The sequence below is a fragment of the Dromaius novaehollandiae genome, chromosome 11 (genome assembly GCF_036370855.1).
Source record: "Dromaius novaehollandiae isolate bDroNov1 chromosome 11, bDroNov1.hap1, whole genome shotgun sequence".
In the NCBI taxonomy this organism is placed as follows: domain Eukaryota; kingdom Metazoa; phylum Chordata; class Aves; order Casuariiformes; family Dromaiidae; genus Dromaius; species Dromaius novaehollandiae.
Genome location: NC_088108.1, coordinates 4,941,768 through 4,960,828, shown reverse-complemented (window position 1 = coordinate 4,960,828; position 19,061 = coordinate 4,941,768). Strand labels below are relative to the sequence as shown.

General features: G+C 45.9%; 1 protein-coding gene across 6 annotated transcripts in view; it reads left to right on the top strand.

Moving 5' to 3' along the window:
• Positions 1-19,061, top strand: part of NEXMIF (neurite extension and migration factor) — a 172,829-nt gene that overhangs the window by 148,378 nt on the left and 5,390 nt on the right. For all 6 annotated transcript variants that reach the window (XR_010390995.1, XR_010390994.1, XR_010390993.1 and 3 more), the window contains exons 3-4: positions 10,716-10,840; positions 14,292-18,579. Coding sequence is in view for 2 of the 6 variants with exons in the window: in XM_064518106.1 (XP_064374176.1) it covers positions 10,765-10,840; positions 14,292-18,579 (4,364 nt within the window). In the remaining 4 variants the exon portion in view is untranslated. The remainder of the gene's footprint in view (positions 1-10,715; positions 10,841-14,291; positions 18,580-19,061) is intronic.

The following is a 19,061-nucleotide window of genomic DNA, read 5'->3' as shown; positions in this document are numbered from 1 at the left end:
TTTTAATCATTCCAGCCTAATTTGCTCAGAAATGCAGGCCCTTAACATTTCATATTTGTCTTAACTTTATACCCAGCGATTGAGTGACTACTACATGTTTGGAATACGCTTGCTTTTAAGGAGGCAAGACCAGAAGCAACCTTATGCTGCGCCTTTGGTCATCTTTATTCTTCCACCTGCAGCGGCGGAGGTCCGGTGGGCAGAGCCTGGAGCCGTGGCAGCAGCGGAGCCCCGTTGCTGAGGTTGACCCCCTCGAGGTACTTCCACGTGCCGTGCCGGGTCTCCTTACCAGGCACAAGTGTAGATGCCCAAGTCACCTCCACAGAAAAATGCTTCTACTGCAGTATCTACGTTTTCTCACTCAGTCTGGGCAGGAGCGTTTTTGCACATCAGGACGGAGTATGCTGTCTTGAATGTTATTTTTATAAATATCATGTAGCGCGTTAAGTGCCCTCTTAATTTTATCTGCGGTTTGTCTGCCTACAATAAATCCTGAGTGATCTGGATTCGCGCACCTAGCGCAGACACTGCATGGCTGCCTGCCAACATGCTGGCAAAGTGCTTGGCATTAGCAGTTATTAATGAAGTGAGCCTATAGGACAGAAAGTTGGTACAATCTGTCACCTATATGCTTACTACAGCTATCTTCGGTTCCTTCCAGTGGGAGGGAATATCTCCTCTGTGCAAAATCTCATTAAACAGAGCCGTTAAAACATTTGAGAGCCTTTAAAATTCAGCTGTAAACCCATTTGGATCTGCTAGCTTATTGATCTTAGATTTTTGAGTGATCGTATCTACCTCCCCCTTTGTAGTGGGGCTGTTCAGGGATTTTCTCTTCTGTTTCTGGTTGAGGCAGGGGTTTACCTCTAAGATAAGCCTGAAATACAGACAGCTGAGATAGGTGATCCTTTCTGAAGCTGTACAAAGTGTCCGTTCCCTCTCTTAAGCTAAGCATCTGTTTTCCTTAGTATCCCTTAATGAATGGGACTGATTCTCTTTTTCACTTCCATTTGGCTCATGCAGTTTTTTTTTTTTTAGAGCTGAAACTTGTTTTTCTTTACTAATTTTTCCAACAGTCAATTTACCTCTAATTTCCAGTATCAGACGAAATTTGGGGACCGGTCTGCCTGTTTGTTAATTGCAGGTCTGAAAAGGCTGCAACTGTGTTACTCCCTTTTGGCTCTTGTTTTGCTTTTTCTTTACTGATGGTGGTGATGGTTTGTGTTCATTAATAAGCTTTGGTAATAAGCTCCTTACTCTCATCAGGGCCTTGCCAGCCTTCCATAATAATTTCTTATCAATTTGCTTTCAGACATTTCTGAAAATCTTTGTATAGATCTTTCGCTTAGAGGGCAGCATAGAGTAGATTTGTATTCTTGAATACCGATTATATTTTGATTTCCTGTCTATTAAAATCACATCTGCTAGAGAATAATGAGACCAGCTGATTTATGACCGTCATGGAGCTACGGAACAAATCAGTCGTAAGATATGTGCCTGTGCCATGGAAAAGTGAGTTTAGGGTTATTCCTCTTACAGATGCCTTCTGATCTTGCTCTTCTAACAGATTTACCATTTCTTAAAATGCTCCCTTCTCCTCGGTTCTTAACACTGAACTCCTCTCTTTCAGGAAATCACTGCAATCCTCTTTCCTTTCCCTCATCCTACCCCAGACAAAGATAACTTCAGCTTCTCTAAATATACTTGTAATCCTAATAAGCTGTAAAAGAAGAAAAACAAAGTGCTAACCCTGCTTGGATAGCTGTTAATTTTCTTCTGAGATGACCTTTGATCAGAGTCTGTCAGAAGTCTTCATCCACCATCCCGACTGTTAAAGCAGAAGGGATGTATTTAGCTAATAAAATTACAAACTTGTCCTGGGGAGCAGTGTGGTAGCTGTACCTGTGACAGCTTTCAGCACTGATTTGTTAATAAGCTTGTAGCAACCGTATAATACTAGGTTTGTCTGTCTTCAATTGTAAAAGCTGCTTTCTTTGGATGAGGCCATTCATTTCTCTTAATTACTGTAGAAATATTTTAGCTTTAGATCATCGCAGGTACAACAACGCTTATATTCCTCTCCACGTTCGGGATGTGAAGCCACCCCTCCGCTTGCCGGCGCTCTTGGAAACTCCTCGGAGTGTCCCCAGCTGTGCGTTGCTTCATGTCTGTCCCCTCTTATAAAAGGAGAGCAGATGACCAAAAAGATACCTGGAGACCCTTCTTAATAGACCTATCTTACTTGCAGTGTCCATGGATCCATCTTGACACTACAATTTAGTGTGCTCACCGAAACCCTAATGAACCTAGGTGTGTTTCCCTCACCCTCGTTACTGCCGAGGGAGAACCGTCCTTATCGCTTGAGCTTCATCCTTCCTTGTTTTCCCCTGCCCTGAAGTGTAGCTTCACCCCACCGGTGTGGTGAGGAGGGATGTTTGCCTCTTGCTTACCTGAAAAATGAACTTTTTGACAGCTCCTTGGTGGCCACCTTTGGAGACGTGCCCCTGTGGTGTCCTCCTCCAAGGCCGGGGTCACTTCGCTTTCCGTCTCGTGGCCTGGTTATGGCCCTCCTTTTTCCTTGCCATTTGCTTTTCAACTCGAAATACCCTTTTTGCTCCCACTTGCTCAGTCTTTCAGGTCTCAGCATTACCACTTCAACCTTTTTTATTTTGCTTTATTTTTTTCCTGCGAGCTTCCCCCTTTTCTCTGTTGTCGTTCGATCTCACACCGGGCACGCTGAGCGGCCAGAGTCCAGTGGGTTTTGCAGCCCACTCTCTCTCTTTGCATGTTGGTACTTTGGGGTTTAGCAGATATCTGTTCTCTAATACGGTACAGCATTATGCTGGAATAAGCTGTATTTCAGACACTCCTTCACGCGTTTCAGCTTCTCAAGGATTTTAATTGCCGCCCTTTTCCCTTTATGATATACTGCTGTTCTTGATGTGTGAGAATACATTTATAGAGAAAGCACCGTCTGTATTTTACATGTGCTTTGTCAGGAAGGCTATAATTTTGTTCACTTCCTTCCTTTTTCCTTAAAGTTGTTTGTGACAGGTCTTGAAACACTTGCACCTGATGTCCTCCCAGCGTAAGGTCAGAAACTGTCATTTATTTCAGAATCTGCTCTGAAATAGTGTGCTGTTAATGTCGTATCTTGGGGTCTGCTAGAGTTGGGGCTTGGGCTCGGCGATAATTGTTGCATCTGCTTTCAGCTGTGAAAAAAGTGGAGGGCTTGCTATGAATATTAACAAGCCATCCATCCTTTACACCTTCTGGGAACACACTAGATCTTAAATTGTTTCTTCTTTTCATGATTTTTGTGTTCTCCATTTTCTCTGCAAGCTCTTTTTTATTATCTTTGGGCTTTTGGTACTTTTTCTTCTTCCCCAAATTTATTCCTAATTGAAGGGCTTTATCTGTACTTAGAACTAGGTTGCTGAACTTATTCTGAGTTAACTTTCGTTCTGTCAAAGCTTACCTCCATTAAGGGTTTTAGATGTCTGGATTGCTGGGATTAGCTCACCAGGGCCGCCTCTGTTTTGTCGTTCTCCTTCTTCACTTGTCCTCTTCTCCCACGTGGCCACCATCTTTGATACCTAAGGGCCTGGGAACTGCTAGGAGGTAGGATTTCCCTGAGAGATTTTTCTGGGAAAATAACCTGGAAACTGGAACCCTTAAATCTGGCATCCATTTCCCAGACAGGAGAAGTGCTTCAGGAAGGGGATGGTTTCACCATACCTTTCCTTTGACAAAAGTCACCCCTGGAGCCCCACTGGTTCTGGAAATCCCACGTACTCCCCACAGAGGCGTCTTTGCGTTTTTTTCTGGCCATGGTGTGAGGCAAAATTTGGAGACTCTTGGCCTAAACAAAAATGTAAATTCTTGGATAAGTAGGGTCATTGAAGAGGTGCTTCTAGAGAACCTCTTTCTAGAGAGTTTGTAATAAAATATATCCCCACCTACTGGCAAGTGAAGGTTTTTATCAATTCATCCACCAGATATCGAGTTAATGTAAAAATCAAGGATCAAGTGGAGTCCTTAGAACAAGAGGGATTTGGGGAACTTTCAGAATCCCACTGGAAAATGGAGTCATTCAGGTCAATTCTCAGCCTGGCATCATGGCACCGGCTCTCAGGAGCGTGGTGGGATTGGCAGAGTTCAGGCCGGCCGCCCCACGACACCGGCTCTGAAAGAAACTCCGTATCCCGTGTTCTGCACAGATTCTGCCAGGACGAAAATGAAATACAGTAAAATAACAGGCATTTTTCTCTGTAGAGTTGCTGCCCACTTTGTTAACCTAAGGAAGAGGTGTGTAACGTGTTGGCCTTGCTTTGGAAAGGAGATGCAGCCCAAAGAGTTGAGAGCAGCTTTTCTGTGTCTTTTGGAGTGCCTTATTTCCGTTTACGGCTGATTTGTGCAAGATGCCCCTGAACTCTCTTTTTTACTTCTGCGGGAGGGTTAATAAAGCCCAGCAAGGGCAGAGGACGTTGTTTGCGAGAGCACAGCAGCAGCATTCATTTGTACTGTGTACAGCATTCATTTGTGCCGTGGATAAAGCTGAATTCTTTTCTACTATTACTCTACTGAAGGTAAATATCTCAGAGACATTTACATGGTATTTCTTTTTAAGTATATAATGTTTTCATTCAAAAGTATCATAATTCTTAAAAGACCTGTCAGAGGCTCTGACATGTAATTAATTTCTCTAAAGCTCTTTTTTTGAAAGATAGAACTGCATATATGGAACTCATTCTAACACCTGCGCTTATTCACAACTCTGCAGAAAAAAGCCACATCTTCTGCTTCGCTTTCTTCCCCCACTTCTCCAGAAAAAGATTTTCCTTCGCTTTGGATACTCCCTCTCCCTCTACCCTCATCATCTCTTACAAATAAAAGCACTTGGTATGTAAAAGGTGGGTGAAAATAGGAGCTGGCATGTTGGGTTTTGTCTGGGTGCTAGTGGCCTTTTGTTTGTTCAGCTTTAAGCTAAAACACTGTTGCAACCTTAATTATGGACCAGCTATCACGAACCCATAATCTAGTCCATCTAATATAATTTCTCTATGTGTAGGTGGGTTTTCAGTCAGTCTAGTAGGCTGTTTATTTTACCTGGTAGATTTTTTTCTCTGCTTGGGAGTGTATTAAGCTTCAACAGTATAATGCTGGTGTTCAGGAAATATGAAAAGGAGATGTTCAACTAGCCACGGATATATAGTTAAGCAGCCAAGCACTGGATTACGTGGCAGTCATGGCTAGCTGGCTTTCTTTATCCTCTGTAAGCGCTTCCAAGACATCACTGAGACCAGCACCACTTTTGCTGCAAAACGCTATGGGCCAAATCACTGCTGTCTCCCAAAGAAGAGTCTGCGGAGGGAGCCCTGATGGGGAGGAGATGGCTCCAGCAAGTCCCTCGACAGAATTTCTTCCTGGGCCGGCGTTGGAGGGGGGCCACACAGCTCCTCTGGAAGCAGCAGGGTGGCTGATCCTTCTCCCTACCCTATCAACATCTGCTCAGGACGGCCATGGGCAATACTGGAGGAGAAGGACGTTTTCCGGCTCACCGGCACCACTCGATTTCATTTCCTGCAGAGAACCTTGCTTGTGTTAGCGGTGCTCTGTGCGGTCTTTATAGGAAAAGGAACAAGTCCTTTCCTCCAAAGAACCGACGGAAAGGTGTTCACGCGGTGCCCTCTCTGTGCCTGGCAGCAAGGGCTAGAGGAACTTGATCTTGGGAATCGGGTTTCCTTCTCTGACCACATCTGTCCACCGACACAGCTACCTTGACTCCAGCAATACCAATCCCCATAAAACTACGTGAATATCACATGGGGCTTTTGAAACAGTGCAGAAAAGTGCTTTGGGTTATGTGGCCATGTGGGCTGAAGGACATCGGCCCACGAGGAATGGGAGGACCAGTTCCAAGTGCTGCATTTTTATTCTTCCAGGCTTCTGCAAAAAAGCTCGTCAGCTTTAGTAAAACTCATTTGCATCCGTAGTAGGAAAATTTACAGGGAAAATAAGGAATGGAGAATTAGGTGTGATGCTGAGGAGTTTGGGGGGGGTCATACAATCCTGCACAGGGTCACCTGTAATCAGTCAGACGGCTGAAAGGGATTTCTCTAGATCACTGAGTCCCACGTACTGCTATCACAGGCAACTGCATCCCGCCCTTCTGGCTGTTCATTTGTCCAGCTCATGCTTAAAACTGGTTGGGTTATTTTTTGGCCCCACTGCTTTCTTTCTGAGACTTCTTCCCTTCAGTCTCCTTTCTTAGCCAGTACCTTTTTCACTTATGGCAGCTGTGATCTTAGCAGACCCTTAAGTATATGGTGCAATCAAGAGAAGTCTTCCCTGTGATTGAACCTCCTGAAACTGTCCTTATAGCACAATCTGCCAAGCTCTGCTTCTGGCCTCCTCCTGAGACCTGGGAGATCGACTGGAGTTCACCTGACTCCGCATCTTGGCCCATCTTCTTTGGCCTGCCGTCGTCTTCCTCAATCCACTCCACCTCCAGTCAAGTTCATAAAATTCAAGCTGGTGTCTGAATTTCCTCCTGTCAGTTCTTCATAATAGCTTGACCTCAGTCAGGTATATCTTCAGTGGCTTGACGCTGTATGAAATTCATATCCTCTCCCTTTTATTCTCCTGCCTGCAGCTGGTTCTGTGTTCGCTGCACTCTCGCTACCCCTTGTATATTCACTGTCTATAGCCTTTATGCCCCACGCCCTTGGTTCCTCTCTGCCTTCATTTAGTTTTCCTTTTCAAGGGAACCTGCTGTTCTTCTCCTCTTTGTTATTCCCGGTCCTCTCTTTCTCCTTGTTCTCCATTGCGTCGAGCCCCTTTGTCAGCTTTTCTTTCGCACTAGCTCCTGTTTCCTCCCGTTCCCCGTGGGATCTGACCTTTCGTGGGTCACGCCGCTCCTAAAAGGTCCCCTTGTTCAGCGGGTCCCCGCAAACTTTAAATTGCCTGTTTCATCTCACTTCCCCTCTCTTCAGCCACATCCGAAGATCCCCAGCCGATCCCCCATTCTTTCCAGCTTGTTCCTAGAGCTCAGATTTTTTCTCCGAGTTCTCTCAGTCAATGCTCTTTATGTAAACAGTTATGCACAGACACATCCCCTTAACTCTTACATTTCGCCGTCTTTGTCGTGCTTTCCCGTCTTTGGATTGCGTCCGCCAAAACCTGGCTTTCTGCACCTCCCTCCCCCTTATACACACGCGTCCCTAAAAACGATAATAACAAGAGATGACAAACCCCACGGACTTCCCACCTGTGAACTCCCTTTTCCTGCCCCCGCTTGCCTGACCGCCTGCTTGCCCGTTGCTTGGCTCCTCAGTCGTTTGCCCAAATTAGCCCTGCTCCCTCGCTGAAGTTTGGCAGTTAACTGTCTGTCAGAAGTAATTAAAGGCAGAAAGCCTCCCTCACATCCTCACTTGCAAATCCCACTTACGGCACACGCGGCTCCCAGACAGACGCGGAGAAACACAAACTGCCATCAAACCGCAGACTCTGCAAGCTACAGCCAAAACAGCGAGCGGGCAGAGGCGCACGGGCACGCACCCGCGAGCGGGGAGACCTTGCGCCCTCCTCCTGCCGCAGGGAAGACATCCCAGGATGCAGGAGAGGTCCCGGTGGTAACCTACGATGCTTCCTTAAAACATGCTTTGTGTCCGCGTGATTATTTTCTCTCTGGAGGTGGTTTGTGCGTTGCAGGTGACAAGTTTACATTATTGGAGAATTATTGTTTCCACTTTTGTTCTATGTTTTATTCATTGCAAGCCATTATTTTAATATGGCTGTGATTATGTTACCGGTTGCAAACAGGCCACCTGTGGCATTTTACACCAAATTGTTATAAGCAGGTACATCCCGGCAAAACAGCAGCCGGCACTGAGACGGCGCTTGTGCTTCTGAATGATGCGGGAAGGTGAAAGACACAACCATGGGTCTCAACGCATTTTGGTGATAAAGCAGAGACTTGACTGTTGCAGAATTAAGCTTTCCACAGCAACACTGGATCATCTCCTACCCCCTTATCTGGTTCCTGAGGGTTAAGCATTGCTTGGAACAGTGAGAAAAAGCTTAGTAGTATCCTGATTTGGCTTATATACTTGGATAACTTGAAATATTGCTATGATTCTCCCTATGAATATAAATATTACTATTAAATATTTATATGATGGTTGTAGCCCACGTCTTCTCTAGGATTGAGGCTATATTTCTGCTGGAGCTGCAAAAATGAGAAAACATTGCCCATCCTTTGGGGAAAAGCAGGCTCAAACCAAACAAAAGCAGGTCCTTCCTTACACGGCACATAAACTGCCAAATGCCTTACCACAAGGTGTGGTGGAAGCCAGCTGCCTAAACAAGGTAGAAAGTGGTCAGGCAAATGAATGAGGTATGGATATACTCTGTGAAGCCAGAAGTCCCTTAGCTACAGGTGGCTGCAAGTTGAGGTGCCAGAGCAGGGCTTTCGCTTTGCATCTACCAGTGACTGTCAGCAAGGGTCGAGCCTGTGGACTAAACGGTGGGTCAGTCTTGTCCAGTTCAGCCATTCTCGTGCAATGGCTGGTAACATGCTTTGAGTCCGAGGGACAAAGCGGTGGGAGCTGGAGAGGCACTCGCTTACGGCTGTAGAGCTGATTTCTGCTGCGCTTTATGTCCTGCTCCTTCAAGGGAAGAAGGTGGTGCCACTGCTTGATCCTGCCCAGATAAGCCTCTATTAGAGTATCACCTCTGCACTCCAGAAAGATGGTGGAGATCAGAGTGTACAGGAATGTTGATTATAACCTTCTGTATTTTGAAGATGTCACCTGACAGTCAGATCATCCACAGATGCTCTTTTGAGTGCTTTTTGAAGTGAGCACATGAGCAGAGAGTTCAAATCTGTAAATGTGCATAGCCAAATATCCTCTACTCCAACTCTACCTGCCTGCGGTTAATTGAAATGATAGATCTTAGCACATATATCTTCCACCTGTAAAACCACGGAGGTGCACAAAACACATTTATCCAATCACAATGTATTTAAGCTCCTTACTTAATTCAGCTTTTCTTCCTCACACAGCAAACAGCCCACTCCCAAGAAGCCGTGCTGGCTCATTTAATACTTTAGCCTCTGATTCTCCTGAACATATGTTTAATAGGCAGGAGATATTATTAAGGAAGCATGATGTTGTAGACTGTTCCTGGAAAATGCAGAGCAGCTTTCACACTTAAAAGTTAATCTTCTGCAAGTTACATGTAAATACTCAAAACGATGCATGATCTGTGATTTGGAATTTTGCTCGATACGCTTTGAGTCGCTTCTGTTAAAATATGTCAGCGATTCTTCCGCTGAACGCGTTGGCTCCAGAAAGAAAGCTTTTGTCAACCACAGTAGGAGACCGGGGTGTTGAGAAGAGTGTGGATATTGGTGAGAGCGAGGAGTCTGCCTTGAACATGCTGATTCGCATTTTGAGAGCTCTGAAACACGGATTTGCATCAAAGTAAAACTCTCAGGGTTAGTTAAATATTCCTCTAAATATGCAAAGGAATTGAGTTACTGATGCTTGTTATTCTTATCTTACTCTTGGTGCCACAACATCTTTAAGTTCAGTGAAGGTTTCACTTACTAAGATGGTTGTAAAGATTTCACATTAGTTAAGAGGACTCCACTGAAAATCTGAATATGAATGAAGCTCCTCTTCTGAACCCAGGGCAGTCAACACTGTGGGAAGATCAGACATTGACAAATGTTGATTTTTAAAAAAAAAAAAAAACACCCTAAAACAGAAACTGTGCTTCAGCCTAGTACCTGTTCCATGAGGGAAAAAGTTGAGTTCAAGTTGCCAGAGGGAAAAAGTAGATTCTGCCTTTAATTTACAGCCAAAGAGGTGAAATTGTGATGCTCCAGCTGGCTGGGAGGCGTATCTCACACGGCAGCGTGGGCACGGGGTGCTCTCTGCGGTCCACGCGCGGGGACGCGGGCACATCTCGCCGTTGCGCGATCCCGTGCTCCTTGGATAGCTGATCATTTTCATGCAAGGGTTGGATGGATTTCTCCATCTTGAATGGAGAAAGGGAGAAAATATGGGCCTGATTCTGATCTCCGTTTTGTTGGTTTGAAGAAACAGCAGCAAGTTCAGGGGCATCAGTCTAGGTTGGTGCTCATGCGACAGATAAAATTTTGGCTAACAGGGAACGGTGAGCGCAACAGTCGGTGGCACGTGGATGAGGCCAAATTCCAGAAGACGGATGACGAAGAAGTGTTTAAAATGAAAAATGAGGTTATAGATACGTTTCTCCTAAAAGTGTCAGGGCAAGTTTTTTTCCTCCCTGTCTGTCCTGGGGCGAGTCCCCTCCTCTGTGTGTGTCTCTGCCAACCCATCTGCTAATGGGGATGATAATGTGCACCTGCTTTTGTAAAGCAATTTAAGATGGTGTGAAAGGCATTGCCAAAGTGTAGAGCACCGCTCAAAGGTCTAAAGAAGGCCTTTGGGGAAGAAAATGGTGATCTATATCATTTTAACCCTGCTGAAATACATTGGCCTTAGCTTTTGGAGTGGAAAAGTGAAGATATGGTAGCCTTAATGAATGTATTTGTCCTCCTAAGCAGGGAAGGGGCAGCATGTGATGTTGTGTGGGGGGTTTTTTATTGTTATTTTTTATTCACGGTTCCTTGAGCCGATTTGGGGAATTGTACTGACTGTGGTTATGTTTCTGGAAATGTGCAGGTTGGCCAGATGCAGTGGGGCATGGAATGAACAGAAAGAGGTTAAATTGATGGATGACCAACAAGAGCAGGATTGTGCCTCAGAAGACCAAGAAACTATCCTGATTAATGGGGTGAAAGAAAATGGTAAGGAACCTAATTACAGTACATGAGGGAGCAACGACAACTTGCAAGCCAACTTATTTTCCTAATTCCTTTCATGTATTTAATTTTAGTGGCTTGCAGGTATCGCTAAAATGTAGAGCAGTAGGGTAAATGGGTATTTTCTGCAAAGATGTCACTCCAGCTATGAATCTACAGCTTTTTAAGTCTAACAAGTACTGCTTTTGCCCATGCATATGCATGGTTGGGAATGTTTATGTGCACATGCAGTTTGAATTATGGATTTTTGCTTGGTTTCTCAGGGAAACAACTCATATGAGATCACATTGCCTCCCTGTCTGCTGGGATCCTTTTCCTCTCTTCACAATTCCTTATGAAGCCGTTAGCTAATCTCAGCCAAATTTCACTGAAAGATACTCAGTCCCTGCAAATTTGGGGAGAAGCAGAGGTTGAGTAGAAGAAATGGACCCAACTTAGCACCCACAGGGAGGGAAGGTCTGACCTGTGAGACCGATGATCTCTGTGCCACGTGGACACACAGGACCATAGGACACAGATGCGCAAGCAAAGCAGGATTCATTAGTTCTGCTGCTTTCAGGGCCTTTTTGAAGCTGCACGTGCTGTTGTGATCATTTCAGCAGCGCAGACCTTTTTCAGTTTGCTGGCTGAAGATCCCATTAGGATTCTGGGCACCTCTTTGGTGTATAAACACACGCTGCTAGTCGCAGTCATGATCCTCTGAACTACTAAGTCATTTCAGCTTTCATTGACATCGGTGGAGAATGATCAGCCTCTTCTAGGAGCCTGCCTGAAGTATCTAACTTTTTCTTTAGTCAATCTAATCTATTCCATACTTGCTTTCAAAAACAATAACTAATTAGGAGTAATAGCGCTCTGCTTGCCTGAAAATCTGATTGAAATATAAATTCCTCTGAGCATTTTCTCGAGGCGTTTGGCCTTGCCGTTGCGAGCGGCAGTAAATGCAGTGGCATTCTGGTGTTGAGGCTAAAGTTTGACATTTTTGTTCTTCACAACATTTTTGTGGAGCTGTTTGGTTAATTTCCTGGTTTTTTTAGACTTTACGTTGCAAGCTTTATAGGTTAATGCATAAAAATGTATAAGTAAATATTTATATAAGTATATCAAGTTGACCCTGTTAGACATTTAGGACTCACTCCTCTGCTGTCTTGTGTGTTCAGACCCTTCTGTCTTATCAAAATGAGCTTTGCTCTAATGAGAGCGTAGAGAGGCAAATTTTGTTTGCATTCATTAGCTGAAAATGAGGAGCGACTCCAGACGCGCAGGTACCCGGCAGCCCCCAGAACTTGCGCTAGTGGCGGGCGAAACATTCGCTCGCGCTCTCCTCTATGAAGGGATTTTGAATGCGTCTGCCTGCGTCAGCCCATCTTCTGCTTGAACGTATCTAGACATGAATAAGGTAAAGCACCAGCTGAGAGTTGCTAGAGCTACGAGGAGATTTTCTAGCTGTGGTCGCCTTGTCTAATCCACTGATTCCCAGTAAAATCTGTGGCTACCTCGTCAATAAAGACAGATTTGATTTCTAGAACCTGACGCTACTTCCCTGAAATTCAATTAAACAGGGCTTAAAAAGTGCTTTAATTAAACATTGCTGTGTAGGAGTTGGCGCTGAAGCTGAAGCGGTGAACGAGGCAAGAGCTGCCCTTCTCCTTTCCGAAGGTAGTGGTGCCCAGCAGGCAGCTCTTACACCGCTGTCTCCCTGTTGCTGAAATTAGGGATGTGCCTGATGCTTTTTGCATCCTCACAAAAACCCTAACCGCAAACTGAGCTTTGTTGCGCTGGCAGTGGTTAATTTAGAGCCGCCTTTAGGCTGCTCTCCTGCCCAGTTCGGGATGCAGCGCACAGCTACAGCGCTGCTTCCCAGCAGGATGGGCCGGTCTTTCTCCTCTAAGACTACCCACGTGCTCTTGGGCTGTAGTTGGGCTAAACAGAAAAGGCCTTTATGGTTCTCTGTTGTCGATTTAATTTTTAACTGCAGTCACTTTGGCGTATCATTTACTTTAGAGCTTTAATGGAACACGCTCTTGATTTTAGGACAGTGCAGGCCCTAGAAAGTCAAGCTTTGGCATTTGTACTTCACAGGAGATAATTTCGTTCATACAGGTACCCACCTTAAAAAATAGGGGGGTTAATTCGTAGACTGGTATCTCTGTGTGTTGAATGCAGTCTTTGAGGCTGAGATTCAGCATTCTGATCAGTTCTGAATAAAAGCACTTGTCACAGGTGATCCCAATCACCGTGGAGGTGCTGAATCTTTGTGTATGCCCTAAGCTTGGGATGCTGCTGCTTCCGCTGGGTTTTGACGTGGTCGTCCCTTCTCCGGAAATGCCTCCTGGATCCACTGCACTCACAAGATCCTCGGGGCGCTGCTGGGGGCTGCGCTTTGCTGTGTTTGCTGGGTCCCCATCAGGCGTTTCCACCCCTCTGTCAGCAATGAGTGGAGCCTTATCACTCCGCCAGCCCTGCTGATTTCAATGAAATTATCAAAAAGGTTAGATGTGCCAGTATAAAAGCATCAGCATTCAGCTCTAAGTCAGCAGAGGTCTTTGAGTATTATAAATGCACGCATTTGTGTATTTTTCTTTTTTTTTATACAGAGATATCAGAGCATGTTCATGGATGAAAAGACACTGTATTTAAATTTCAAGGGTCGTATCATCCGTTGAGCTGGAAGTCAGATAAAAGTACATTCATAATTTTGTTCTGCCATAAAGTAGTGCGATGAGGTTAAAAAAAGAAAAGAAAAAAATCCTTAGATAAAAAGAATCCTTGTGTTATTAAAAAGGCATTCTGCAGATGAGGAAAAATGGGAAGAGCTGCAAAATAACAACAACTGTAGTAAGAATTGTTTTAAACTCTTTGTGTTACCTTCCGTGTTTCTCTCAGCTTGGACAATGACGAAGCGACTACTAGTATTAAAAATAAATATAACTTTGTGACGCTCAGGCAGTAATGCAGTTCAGGTATGTTTAGGCTGCAGATACTGCAGGGGGATGTTTTGTTTCTTTAAGAATCTTATTTTTCTATTAATTTTTTAAATGTTAATGGGAACATTTTTATTAGGCTTGTTTTGTTTTTTAATAACCTTGTCAGATTTGAAAGGCAGTATCCAGGTAACGGTATGTATATTAGAAAGAAAGAGCGGATGGTTTTGGTTTTTTTAAACATAATCTTGTACCTATTCCAGCTGGCTACGGGGGGTAGAGTGTTTACCTCTTTGTTTTTTGTACATCATGAGATTAATTAGATACACAAATGAAAGATTGCAATCTTGCGGGGAAGAGCCTGCTGCCTCCCAAAGAAGTGGTTAGGAGAAGTCGCCTCCCAAGCCACGGAGAAGGGCAGAGGGGGAAGAGCCGGCGCCGAAGCGCGAGGTTTGTAAACTCTCTGTCTTTTTCTCGCCTTTCCTTCCTCCCTTTTCTTTAAATTCCTCCAGAATCACATGACCTGGCCAGCGATGAGAGGCCTTGCACTGCTGCGGATGCTGCGGTTACGTTTCCAGCCTTGACAATAGCTCAGAAGGAAAATCAAGCGTGCCACCGAGCGCTGCCGCCTCTGACTTCAAAGAAGCCCTGTCTGCTGAGCCCGCCTTCTCCTCTGAGGCTCACCGATGTACCTGAGCACACTTCAGATGACTCCTCCGCGCACGCCATTTCCCTTACATCGTGCGTGACAAAGGGCATGAGCTCTTGGTCCCTGCCAGGCGACTGCGAGAAGGCTCCGTTCACAATTATGGAGCCCGGAGGCATGTCAGCTCTCACCGGTGACTGCTTGATGCAGCCGAGCCGGACCTGTCTGGGCTGCTTTATTGAATCAAAGGACGGCATTGATGCAGAGCCGGGAATAAGCCTGAAAGTGGGTGATATAAATAGGGATTATGACACCTGTTCAGTCTCTGATATAGGGATTCACTGCATGAGCACAGGAGAAACCATGAGATACGGGGATCAACTGCTTTCAGACCAGCTTTTAAGCTTCCCTATGCATAAATCGAGGGCAGCAGACAAAAGGGATGCAGAAAAATCTGACAGTGATTCAGAGGACACCACTCAGAAAAATTACTACGAGGGATTACTACTAGACAAATGCAATGGTGAGGAACCTTTACTAACAAATCCCAACCAGGAATGGGGCTATTTTGAATCTTTCATTAGCGAAAGTAAAATTGAGCTGCTTGACCTTTGCTCCAAAAATGAGCTTTCTGTAAATCTGTTTTCGGAGGAAGACGTGGATAATTACATGTTTGATGATGATGATTCAACCCTGGGAAGCGATGTCTGCTCCTTAAAGATTAGATACGAATCTTTCCAGGACAACGTGCGGGAGAAGACCACCGCCCTACAAGAGGATGCCCAGTTCAACTTCTTCCCCAGCGTGTTTGGCAACTGCACTAAAAGGGACAGCAGGAGCACCCTGAAGAGGGGGCCGGGCGGTGCCACCGACCCTGCTCAATTCAAGTCTGAAGAAGGCATCATCTGGGGGGAGGAGGAGGAGGACGGGGAGGAAGAGGATGGCGAGGAGGAGGAGAAAGCTGCCTTAAATAAATCGTGCAACAGTGCGGAGATGGTGCAGTACGTGGGCTCCAAAAGGAGCCACTTCTTGGACTCTGTGAATTCCACGGAGGACTCCGGGGAGTTCAGCGACGACAGCACTTGCACCGAGTCCTCCTACGACGTGCTGCGGGATATCAAGGACTGTAGCCGCTACCTGTCCAGGGAACACTCCAACTCCTTCATCCAGCAGAACTACGGCTTGCGGGCAAAGAGGAAAGTGCGATACAGCGATGATTACCTGTACGACGTGGACTCCATCGAGAACGAGAAGATCCTGGATAAGAAGGAGTGGCTCCCGGACGGGCCCAAGGAAGAAGACGACGACGAGTGGTGCCCAAAGAAAAGGCGAAAAGTCTCTCGCAAGGAGCCCCCCGTTATCATCAAGTACATCATCATTAACAGGTTCAAGGGGGAGAAGCATATGCTGGTGAAGCTGAGCAAAGTGGATGCCAATGAGACAACTGTCACCCTCAATGAGGAGCTGCTCAGCAAATACGAGAAGCTGGCCCCATTGAAGGGCTTCTGGCAGGAGAGGCAGCAGAGCCGCATGGATTTGCTCCGATCGTCTCTCTACCACAAGCAGAATTTCTATCTGAACGGCTCAGATGCTTCGTTCCTCCCTCACCCACGGAAGCGAAAATGCAAGCTAGCGAACAGGCACAGGATTCAAAGAATTAAAGCCATTGAGCAGTCGGTGAACAAGCTGGGCTCTTGCTCCTCGGATCACAAGCAGCCTTGCAGCAGTAAGGAGGACGCGGGCCTGAAAGGGCTGCAGGCGTTAGCCATCGCCACCCCCAGCTGTGCAAACGGATTACATGTAAATGACATCACTGGCATCGCCTCAGTGAAATGCAAATCGCAGGAGCGGGAATATAAGGGGACGGAGAGGAAAGTGCTCCGCCGAATCAAATTCAAAAGTGAAGCCAGGTTGAAATGCAAGAAAATCAAAGCTGCAGCCAGTACGGCGGAGGGCTCCCCGGCTCTGGAAAACCAGGACTCTGCAGCTCGTTTGAAGGACGAAAATGTTCCTTGTGCTTCAGACAGCTCCCATCTTTCAGAGTGCCATGAGGAAAAGATTGCTAAAAATGCTACTTTCCTACCATCCACCTCCTCTTCAGACAAGCCTCTACCATCTGCTAATATCACCACCAATGTACCCCTGATCCCTGGAGGGTATCTGCAGACATTGTTAGATGCTTCTGATTTGTCAAGCAACACTGGTATCTCATACTTCACCCAGCACCCCTCCGAGCAGCAGCATTCGCTCCCCAGCATCGTTCAGGCGGAGAAGCCCTTCCCGGCTCTGCAGCCTTCCCAGAGCTGCGTGCTCTCGCCGCCGTCCGAGTCGGAGCTGCAGCAGTCACCCGGCCACTTGGAAATGGAGCAGAACAACTTCGGGAGCGTGTGGCCGGCGAGCAAGGCTGCCAGCGGCACCCAGCAGGAATTTCCCAGCGACATGCGGGAGGCTTCTGTGCTGTCAAACGAGTTTGGTGGCGCAGCGGGCGCAGACAGCCTCCCGGCCGCTGGATACAGTCAAGTGAATCTGAATAGCAGCAAATTGCTCTACCAAAAAAATTACATGCCGGATAACCAACAAGTGCAGTCTGATGATTCTTATCAGTCATGTCATTTTAATAATGGAGAGGGGCGCTTTCATTTCCAACGAGGTACACTAAGTACAGATGATGGCAGACTCATTAGTTTTGATTCAGTGGGTTCATTGTCAGTTAGTTCTAGCAATTACAGTTCTTTAAGTTTAAAGTCTTGTGAAAAGGACGGCGAAGATGATATTAATGATGATTTCTTGGCCCACTGCAGTCCCAAGCTTGTGATCCAACAGAGCATAGATGAAATAACCCCTCTGAAGGAGTCCACGGACCTTTTAGACATATCCAACTTCACACCCGATAAGTTCCGTCAGTCCTCCCTGTCGGAGATGTCTCCTCCAGACACTCCCAACCTTTCCCCGCAGATCACCGGCTCCGACGCCAAACCCCTGGGCACCCTGAAAGGCTTCCAGGAGAGCACCCAGGCTGTCCTCAACAGTTCGGAGAAGGTCAAGTGGAACTGTGGGGTCCTTCAGACCGAGGAGCAGGCAGATAATGGGTTTACTTTAAATAATCATCAGTTTCAGTTCCATATGTTCAACGATGAAGATTCTGTCAGCCTTCTTGAAAAAAGTCCGTGCTTGTCAACATTTAATGAGCCATCTGGTCAAATTAGCACCAATAGCAAAGTGTCAAAATCTAAGAGGAAAAGTTCATCCAGCAAGAATGCGGGTACAAACCAAAGCTCTTCCCAGAAAACCACTAGGAAAAAATCTCCCAAAACCAACAAAGGAACCGATAAGCCGCAAGGTAAAAATTCCAGGCAGACACCCAAATCCACCCGGAAAGGGAAAAACGCAGCAGGAGTCAATGGCGAGAAGGCTCAAGCGGTTGGCAGCAGGGCCGTCAATCAGCTAAACAACGCGGCCTCCGCGACCAAGGGCCTCGCCGAGGGCGTTCAGCATTGCAGCCCAACCGCTGTCAAAATAGGGAAGCATAACGGACTCTCTGGTGAGTGGTCACTGGGAAAGGACCCCAGTACAGGCTGGTCAGAACCCAGCATAGGGAACACTAGCAGTCTCCTGGACGATGATCAGAGGGAGTTTGAGGAACCTTCCAATATATTATCCAACATTGCGTCAGGAATGGCAGACGTTCAGAGGTTTATGATGGCCTCGATCGAACCCCTGTGGGGGCCCGTCGGCCATAACAGCGTGCCAGATATATTCCGGTCACCTGAATCGAACAGCCTGAAATTGAAAACGCTAAAAATTTTGGCAGGGACGTCGCAAGAGTCTAAGAAAAAGGCCAACAGCAGTTCTCCAGGAACGGCGAAGAATCACAAGTCAAACAAGGGCTCAAGCAAAAACGGCAAAGCCGCAACCTGTGACCCCGGTCGCCCCAACTGTTCGACTGGGTACAATACAGACATTCACTCTCCCTTTTTTGATAAAAACTATAGTAACCTGAGCACTTTAGGCAATAACGGACCTACCCATAAAAAACTGTACCGTCATAAATCAAGTTCGAAATCGCTGAGGGATGAGAACTGTAAAATAAAGCGAACGGACCGTGAACAGACCCATAAGGACCCATCTGTGACAGCTTCTTTTGAAAAACTGAGGTAATGCTGCACCAAACTGGCTGGAATGCCCCTTAACTTTCCTACTACCTGCTAAGCCCGCTGTTCCTCATTTTTTCCTTCCTGAAAGCAAAAGTTGCATGAAAAAGACATTCCCCTTTTACAGTCTTTTTTTTTTAAATGCATGAAAATACTTATTACTTGCAAGCTACCTAAAAGAATGACCAATTTTCTGGCTTGGCTGGGGTTAAAAAACTAACAAGGCTACTCTTTTCTGCTGTTTGGCTTCTTCAGTTTTTAATTACTTATTTATTGGGGGAAAAAAAAAACGATTACATGCTCTTTTTAATGGTTTTGAAAAGGAAAGACTTTTTTTTGAACATTTTGTAAAAAATAAAACACAAAAAAGAGGTTATGCATCCAAAAGCCAAGATACCTAAACTAAAGGCTCTTTAGTTTGCAAACGAGAAACTCATTCATCCTTGAGCTTCATGTGGCAGTTTTGAGTGCTTTCTAGCCCCCTC